The 10082-nt window shown below is 35.6% G+C and overlaps 1 protein-coding gene across 1 annotated transcript; it reads right to left on the reverse strand.

Annotated features, from left to right (window-relative positions):
* Positions 1–1021: 1021 nt before the first annotated feature.
* On the reverse strand, positions 1022–9036 carry LOC108219206 (uncharacterized). The gene is made up of 17 exons (XM_017392523.2): positions 8553–9036; positions 7519–7875; positions 7281–7421; positions 6848–6980; positions 6606–6719; positions 6433–6506; positions 6274–6348; positions 5613–5705; positions 5426–5486; positions 4805–5137; positions 3636–3762; positions 3457–3556; positions 3277–3346; positions 3015–3167; positions 2837–2932; positions 2105–2424; positions 1022–1596 (listed from the first exon to the last, which is right to left on the reverse strand). Exons 1-17 carry the CDS (start codon positions 8649–8651, stop codon positions 1408–1410), a joined length of 2535 nt encoding a protein of 844 aa, XP_017248012.1. The 5' UTR covers positions 8652–9036; the 3' UTR covers positions 1022–1407.
* Positions 9037–10082: the final 1046 nt, after the last annotated feature.

Raw genomic sequence — 10082 nt, forward strand, 5'->3', positions numbered from 1 at the left:
TTACTTTAAAAAGTTGCTAATAAGACACTTCATCACTTTAAACAGTACTCTTCACACATTAAACCAAGTCATTGACTGATTCCGGAGCTTACAAACCATTTCTGGGACTTAAGACAGGAAAGAGAAGAATATAAAGTTACCCTGCCCAAATATAATATTCCCTCAACCACTTTAAGAAAGCATTTTACAATTCTTATGAAGTTGAGTCGTATAAATTAAGAGGGGTGTATTGGATTGGGATTTTAAAGCATTTTTTTGGATTCATGAAATCCGAGGGTATTCGATTGGGATTGTTTGAAATCCATTAAAATCGTGAGGTATTCAATTGGGATTTTAAATTATGCTACAAAATCGGATGGTATTCAATTGGGATTTTAAATTATGTTTTAAAATCCGATGGTATTCAATTGGGATTGTTTAAAATCCATTAAAATATGATGGTATTCAAATGCTGATGGATTTTTTTTCATTTCATAAAATGATGGATTTTGTGGCATTCTTCAATGTATTTTAAGTTTTTTGAAATCCCATCAAAATCAATGGGATTTTGAAGCATTGTACCTAAATCCCATCAACTCTGTGACATTTTATCAAGAATCCGCACAAAATCAAAATCTCATACAATCCATTAAAATCTATAGACTAAAAACAATCCATTAAAATCCCAATCGAATACACCCCCGTAATTTTAAAAAATTCTAAATAAAAATTTAATGTTTAAACTTTTAGTTAAAATTAAAATTTTAACAAAAACTATAAATCTAGACTTTACAAAAGGTTTAAAATACATATTAAATAATATAAAAAATATATAAAAATGAGTGGGAGAAATATTTATTCTGACATGTAATCTAAAATGTAGAAAAAACATACTTCCACGTACTAGTTTTTAACTTTGTTCAGAAGAAAAACTGAAAAAACTAAGCGAAAATATGTAATTAACACCTCAAAATTACTTATAAAAAATCGAAACAATTATTATTGGCGGAGGCACTAGTAAATAAGACCTGACAAAGCTACATTTAACTTTCAGGCCTTCGGCCTAAATTTCATCATTCATTAATAAACCTGATTATCATCTTTTTTTTTCTTTTTTGTTATCTTTTCCTTCCTTGTACATACATTTCGAGCTACAATTCTACATCCAGACTTCCTACACATCAAAAGTTCTAATAACCTTAAGGCCTCCCACCGCTATACTATATCTAGATTAACCAAGGGCTGGGAAAGGATACACTGCTCTATCGCACACTTAAATTTGTGCCACCTATCCCTACTAAAAAGGATAAATTGCTAGTGGGAGAAAAATTGGAAGCAAAAAACTAAAAAAATACTATATAAACTAAATGCCTATAATTTACAGTTATGCGCTCTTGTGGAATTCTTGCACAAACAAAGGATGTTGCTTCAGAAAACGCTGTAGCCACGATCCAAGCTACCGTAACCAGTACACAGGCCCTCTTCATCCTCGTTGCTGAACAGAGTTTGGTCCAAGCAGTCGAGTGATGCTCCACATGCTTTGTTATATGACTGGCACGCAGAGCGACACACTCTTAGCCTGTTATCACCATCCTTGTCGCACTTTTGGATAGAAATCTGTATCAAGATGAAAACATCAACATTTAACTTATATAATACAGAGAAAAGCAGTATGGCATTTATTCGAAGTCAAAGCAGGGTATTATTTGTTAATATAATTTAGGATACATCCCACATGTTTTTCCCATGCTAACAGAGCTTTTTGATACACAAAACACCAGTACCTTTTGCATCAAGAAAATAATGTAAGAATGTTATTCAAATTTAGCATCAGAAGCTCTCTTCTTTGCTTAAAACGTAGGCTTAGCATAGATATGCAAAAGACTTCTTCTATTAAAAAACGGGATAAGCAAAATAGGAACATCCAGATAGGATAAAGATTTAGATTAGTAAATGAACCATAAGCCTTTTATATTTGCTGTTATCAACAAGTTGATTAAGAGAGCATTAAAAACATACAAGCCAGGTAGCCCATTAAGTGGAAACTGGTTGTTAAAACATATAAAGTTAAAAATGTCAATCAGTAGAAGAATATATCGAAGTGTTCAAAGATTAGAAAAGTTACCCAGCAAGCAAGCCGCCTTGCAGCTCCATCACAGTCACCACCTCTGAAAAAGTTAAAAATTTTCCGAGGACCACCAGGAAATAAACGGTGGTAGTTAGGCTTAACAACTACTTCCTCTAATTGCTGCAATATACTCATTTCACTAGGAGCACAGTGTTGCATGGACGCATCTTTTCCCAGCAGATCTTTGCAAATCAAGAGATTTGAAGAGATTGTGGAGCTGTTTTGACATGTGTAGCCAGCATAGTCAGAACAACGGAACTCACAAACCCCATTATCACATACGCCTCCATGAAGGCTACATTGTTCGTCACAAACAGCTGCACACGCCACCCAAAGTGTTGGATAATAGAACATATTAGAATCAATCAAAGTAAACCACTGGAAGTTAATAAGAAAGAACTTAAAACTCTTGACAGCTTATGAAACCTTTGCAGGTTAAGTCTTCTTAAGTCAAAAGTATAACAATCCAACCAACAAAATTTCACTATTAAGTAAAGGTAGGAACCAAATAAATCCCGTGTCTTTACAAAGCACTGCATAGGTTAACTAATACTGTGCATGAAGAATTAATGAGATTACCATCATTGTTAATTTAGTGAAATTACTCGCACAGTAAAATACAGGAATAGGCAGAAGCACACTCAACTTTTTATTTCTTTTATATATTTTGTACTGTATAAAAACAAAGATGCAAAAATGAACAGAATGTTCAATCAGATGAAAGCTTACCTGTTGAGCAGTCGACACCAGTGCGTCCTTTTTCACACTCACAAACGCCATTTTGAAGACATTTCCCATGTCCACTACAGTTACTAGGACAAGAACCTGCGAGTCATTAGAACAATATTGAGAACCTCCATAACAAAGACATGCACAGAGAGTTAGAGAGGTGAAAAGAAGAGCATACGTTTGCTACAATCACGTCCACTGAACCCTAGAAAGCAGCGACACCTTCCATCAATACAGTCTCCATTAAAATGACAAGAATTGGGACATCTTCCAGGTACAGGAACCGGGTCTTTTTTACATAGTTCATGATAGGCTGGACATATTAGCTCGCCTAAGGGAAACATTTGGAAGAGACAATCAGGTGATGACAATGAACTCCAACAACATGAAAAAACACATTAAGTTGTCTGTAAAAACAAGATAATAAAGACAACCATTACCATTAAAGCCAGAAAACTGTACAGGTCCACCATGTTCAGGACATACTTTCCAAACATCATCGACTGCAACCTAAGAAAGAAAAGTGCACAAACGAAATTAAAATATCACATTTCCCTAGTGTACCTATAAGGGCATTATATACTTGGTTTAGGCCTGAACATATTAATAAGTAAAATTACCTTTAGTGTATTGTTTATACATCTGTGCTTATAACAACCATTTCCTTGGGCAGTGGAGCCCCTTACAAAGCCACTACGTACTAATGATGATGTCATGCACCTAGGGATATTAATGGAAGAATGGATGATTAGATTCAAAAATAAGAAAAACAAGTAACTGTCCATAAAACAAATCTAACCTTGAACTACTTCCTCGTACTTCACCCAACATTCGATCAGGAGGTCGTGCACTTTTAATGTCTGTGCACGAACCATCAGAGTATGCTACATAATAGGTGCAATAGTCGGCCAAAGATGACTGGCCACCTGCAACGACAATGTACAGTAGTCAGCCTCTAGTTACAGATGATGAGTATAAGACTACAAAAAAAAAAAAGGAAAGCCCCCGCGGTGCCAAAGGCACTCCTGTAGTGCTAGAAGAGGCCTAGAGGTTGATTTTTACCCCCATGGGCCCCATCCCCTCAATCATATGCATATACATTGAACTATTATGTCAGACTCCATATAAAATAAACTGGTAAAGGAAACATAATTTTTTTAGAAAAACTGATATTTTTAGATAAGCACACAAGCTCACACAGTCACACTTCTAGAAACAAAGAACCAACCAAAAGAAAAAACACAAAAAAGATCAAGTACAAAAAAGGCTCAAAACCATTATACACATATGTTGTGCTAATTATATTGGGGGTACAAGTGGCAAAAATACATTCTAATATTTATATCTCTGAGCATTTACAATGAAAGGGACCTCGAAGTCGAAGGAAAGGAAAATAAATCAAACTGATGCAGAAATGAGAAATGCTTATCGATTTAAAATGTGACATCCAAGTATACCCTTAACTGAATTCTCCAAAAGTCCTCCAGCCAATAAATGAACAGAAGTCTAACAGGGGGGAAATGGCAAGAGAAACGCCAACACAAAGTAGTTTATTATTATTTCTTACCACGGACTGGAACCCAATGCATGTATTTCTCGGTGTAATACAACTATACAAGTTCTAAACATTCCAGGCAAACTTAGTTATTATTTTATGCTCTATTAAGCGGTAAAATCGCAAATGCATATGTGTAATACTGCACAGGACTACAAATGATCGTATATTTGCTTAAAAGATGTGGGATTTTTTTTTATCAGTGATACCCCATACATTGTCATACTTTTGTATTGGGGGTTGGGGGTGGGGTGGGGGGGATGAGAATTGGGCTCGGCACTAGGAGCACCTTAGCCACCACTTGGGAATTCCTTAATTCTTAACTAGCTCTGATTGCTTAGAAGGTACAAACATGATTGATGAGAAACATAGATATTTAACTAACTCATATAGATACCAAATCAAGAGTGTACCTTTGTTAGCTTCCGGAAAATATTGGGCCCATTGAGGAAGGTCCCCACTATAATTTAAAATTGGGCAGTAACCCTCAGCCTCCCTGTTGTATGTACACCCTGACACCTGTGTGGCATTGCAGTGATACGCTCCCTTCCAGAGGTTGCAAGGGGATGTAACGAAGTCGGTACCTTGGTTGTGGCCCCAATCAAGATGATCGGCCATATCATAATTAGCTTGGTACCACCCACTATCTTCTAACAAAGCCAGTGTCATCTTTGAAACAACTGACCTTGTGTCCACTGAACCGGTCATAATCTCATTCATTAGAAGCCTTTTCTCCCAGTGGGACCCTGAGGCACATAATGAAACTTTAATGATTAATGAGAATCTCCATTCCCTATATAAACATCAAATTAACGGCTCATCATACTTTTAAGAAAGTAAAACAGTAAGCATATCATTTTCTTGGCTCAAAGAAAGAACAAGTGAACGGCACTTTAAATTAGAAAAACAATTATGATGTACTTCAGAATTCAAGATACAATATATATAAAGACTAAAAGACATATGAAGAAAGTAGATTGATATAACTACTAGAAGTAAGGGTTTCAAAGCAGAGAAAAGAGAAAGAAAGTAACCCGAAGTCCCTCGCCCTCCACCATCTTCTAACTCTAAGCCAGTGAAGTTCTCAGAGAAGGCCTGCACGCAACAATTGTCACGGCATTGTTTATTTACATTTCCTGTTATTTTCTATTTGAATTTCAAGAATTTAAAAGTTCATAGAAAACAAAAACTTAAAACCGTTGCAAAGTAAAGAGGTAATACCCCGTAATGATAGCGAGAATGCATGACAACACGAGGAAGCACAACACGTGTTACCATTCGTCCAATCTTTTCATCTTTCACTTGCTCAGTGACCTGCAAGTAGAACCAACAATTGAAAATCAGGAGTAAGAGTGGCACTAGTTCGATGATGCATTTGGCTAAAAAGCAGCAAGAGCCACTTTAAGCAACCCCTAAGATTGTGCTTTTGTTACTGGCGATTGGCGAAGACCGGAGACTAATCAGGTTCGGATGCAGTGAAGAATTTAAAACTATATAAAAAGTCAGAGCGAAGGACTGGGTGGTATATGGAAGAAAGAAGACCAATTGACGTTAATTGGTAACACAATGTTTCAACAGCAATATACTATGGAGTTAATTTAGACATGTGTTGAAATATCCAAGGATTTCATACTACAACTGATTCTATGAGGTTATTATTTTATGTTTGCATGCCTCTTGTTTATCACAGGAATAGATGTTACCAAATACGCCTCTTGTTGATGATTAGAGAGAATTGGTAAATATGTAAATCACCACTATGTTGTACATTCAAATTATTGCTAAGGTTTCAGCCGATATCCATAGACCTAATAGAACTTTAACACCAAAAATGAACCAACAGGAAATCAAATTTCATGATAACTTGGGGAGTATTATCAACCTGAATGCGACGCCTTCTCCTCTCATCCCTAAAATGTGTAAAGGCGTGTGGATCAAAACCAAGCACATGCATCACCTGAGAACATTTCACATATTTTAAACTAGAAAGAAAAAGACAAATTCTATTTTTAAGGTAGAACATATTTATAACCTAACTTACTTCATGAATGAGTGTAGCTGAAAGTAGGGTTTCTGATTCAGCAGTCAAGTGTCTGGGAGCAACATTCACGTGTCCTGCACAATAATGAACCATCACTCGATTTGGCCAACTTTCTTACAGTACAGATGAAAATGAAGGTGCTTAATAAGAATCATTCTCCATGAAGAAAGTACCTGCAATTGCACGACCCCATTGATCACGTTCGCAAGCTACCGCCCATGCTAGTGTGTTGCCTGTTGTGGGTCGAGTAGTCACTAAAAGAACTAAGTCTGCATCAGCAACACCCTCTGGAAAAAAAACACAAACAGTGAACCGACATTCCAGATGTGATAAAAACTAAATCACCGCCGTCCAACAATCAAAAAACTTGATAAGACGATGCTTGATGCAAAAACATTATATGCAATTTCAATACCTTCTACATACTCTCGTGGCAGTTGGACACCTCCATCTTGCCCACATGCAGAATATCCACTTAGTTGCAAGTTCCCTCTTACACGTTCTACTGACAAGGCCCTTTTAAACCAGTCAGCGGTTTGCCCTAGAGCCTGCAGTGAGTTAAACCACAACATTAGCCTCTAAGTTATCTGAGTAGGCTTTAAAAACACAGAAGTTCCGTATTTAAATGTTTTTAGCATCTATAGAATGGTTCCAGTAACATATATCTTCAAGCTCTATAGGACATATGACCAACATGGCTAACTTGCTAGTAGTTTAAATCAATGTGGTCACATTGTTTTGCATCATGAACCTTTTGTAATGAAGTTCCCATTGTTGATAGCTTCAAGTCACTACTGAACATAAGTTAGTTTATAAATGTGAGGTGAAATTTAACTAAGTCGTTGTACCTTACGAAGGCGACACTTTTTGTCTTCCCCGGCAATATCATCTAAGGTGCAATTATACCAGCAGTCAGCGGAGACGGGAGGGTCGCCATGAGGATTACAAGAAGGTGTGTCAGAATGAGAATTTAGGGGAGGCTCTCCGAGCTAAACAAGAAACAGTAAATTACAGAGTTAAAAACAATGAACAAGAGATGATATCATTATTGAACTTAAAGCTAGCAATATTGTTGTTAATAGATACCTTCACAATGTCACCAACATTCCGACAGTCTCTATCAGGTGAGTGACCAACTGCCTCATAGTTTAAATAAATTCTAATAGGCTGCTTTGCATTGTCTTGTTTCCCTGAAAATTCGGAAGCTTCAAGCAATGCCCTCCCATTCCTTCGGAGGGGTTTTGAAATATGTTGTTCCTTATAAACCTGTGGGGAGATCGAGTACACCTTGAACCCCGGTCTTTTCCTCTGTTCAACTATTTGATCATGAATACAAGAATGTGATTTAATGTTCTTGGTTCCCTTTTCAGAGTCATGCCACAACAATTCATGTTCTTGGGACAGGGCATAACCAGCAGCCGACCATACTAGAACCAGTAAAACCTGCAACAGATTGGAATGAGGTGTCAAAAGACATTAAACTCCTGTGACAGCAAAGCTTTAATAGACCGTAACCAAAAAACATAATAATGTCTAACTGCATTCCCAACCAGGCTACAATTCTTACCAAGTAATTGCAGCAACCATAGAACAGGACAACTTTACTTAATATAAACATATATAATAAACTCAAGCCACATGAACTACTACCGAGTTTTAACAGAGAACTCCAGAAAACCTTCCATTTAAGTACACACCCTAAACCAAATCTCAATCAATTTGAATCAATTAAATTGGATAACTATCGAGACATGCCCAAAACAAAATAGAACACTCATCATAGTACAAAGGAAACATACTCTGCACAGGGTCTAAAATTCAGCTTAGAAAAAAAAAGGGTATTGCCAAAAATAAAAGTAAGGCAAACTCATAAATTTATCTTCATTACTAAAAATTAAAAACAGCAACTTTATCAAGATCAGCTATGAGCTGTATAAGTATACATGTAAACATACCGATTATTTCCTAACATTATCCCAGCCATATTTCTGGACAATAAATACTTATTCTCTTTCAATAATTTAACAAAAAAAACCCAGAAATGGCAAGCAAAACCTAAATTTAGTAGCTGAAAAGAAATACAAAACTCAAAAAAGGAAAGAGAAAGATTCAGAATTTACCTTAACAAAAAGAAAAGTAAATCTGGGCCTGGCAGTACAAAATCTCACAAACATACATCGATTAGAACCACTAATCTTCAACTCCATACCATTAATCATTCACCACAACAACAAAACAAACATTGGTTCTCTCAATTCACCGCCGACGAGACGCCGATCGGCTGAGAAACCCACAAAAATCCCTTAATTTCCGGCATTGCAGTCAAAAAACACAACCTTAGTGATAAAAAACAGTAAAGATCGAAACTTTACAGAAACATTAGTGAAAAAGACTCGAACTTTGTCGATTAATCAGTGAAAAAGAGTGATGGGGTTCTAAGAAATTGTGTTTAGAGAAAAGGGTAGTGAGTGATTTGTGGTGTAAATAAATGTGGAGTGAATTTGTGAGAAATGTTATGTTGTGAATTGTGATAGAGAGGGGTATACGCGGAGTGTAAAATATACATACAGTTGAAGAAGCTACAGCCTACCAGGAATAGAAAAATGAGAAAAAAGTGATAGTGGGTGAGTAGAGTTGATATTTTTGGAGAGAGTGTGTTTTTTTTATGTTAAAACTTTTGTGTCTTCATTTTTTGGATTCTTTTAGTTTCTCAAGTGCTCTTTTTCTCCGTTTACGTTATCGTAATTAAAGAAACCGAAAGAGCGTGTACAATAAAATAAATTTTCTGTTCCCTATAAATTTTTAGAGAAGAGAAATCACATATTAATTTTGGCCAACTAAAATTATGATTCTATTTTTATTTTATAGACGTACTTTTTTCTTCGATTACTTATTCCAATAAAAATTAAAATTTGGACTGATTTGATCAAATTATACATCATTTAAATTTTCATTTGTATATATAATTAATTAACACAAGACACGTGCATAATTATTAAGAAAAAGTTTATGTTAATTCTCAAGTGTAATATAATTCAGGAAAGATATATATCATAATTACTGGAATGAACACATATCGGATCATAGCTCCTGAACTTACGTAAATCTTTCTGGAGAATTAGATTGCCAAATCACGTAACAATAGATTGAGCTGACCAATTACAACCAAGAGTTCCTTGTAAAGATTTACTAGTACTAAATTAAGGCATGATTGGATTAGGTTTAATTGTTTGTTGACATGCAAAGCAATGGCAGGTCAACATTTTCTTTTCATTTCAACTTTATTGTTCCGTACCAAAACTATTGACTTTATGCGTATTTCTTTTATTAATGTCAATAGCATCGTTAACTAAAACTTAAACAATCAGTGTCCGTGTTTAATATATTTTTGATTAAGATTAATGATATTTTGAGGAGCAGGTCATCCGTGTTTGTTAAGCAGAATTAAGATTAACAAATTGTTTAATTTACCTAATCTGTTAGTAATAATTTTAAACTATTGGGGGCATATAAGCATGGGTGGTCAGCTGGTCAGCTACCCATGTTATTCGGCAGATTATAGAAGTAGAGCTGGATTAGAGTAATCATATTAATAGGTTATCGTATTTGTTTGGACTTGTCTGTAGTCGTTTTAGTGGATTTTCTTGAAT

The sequence above is a fragment of the Daucus carota genome, chromosome 4 (genome assembly GCF_001625215.2).
Source record: "Daucus carota subsp. sativus chromosome 4, DH1 v3.0, whole genome shotgun sequence".
NCBI classification, from domain to species: Eukaryota; Viridiplantae; Streptophyta; class Magnoliopsida; order Apiales; family Apiaceae; genus Daucus; species Daucus carota.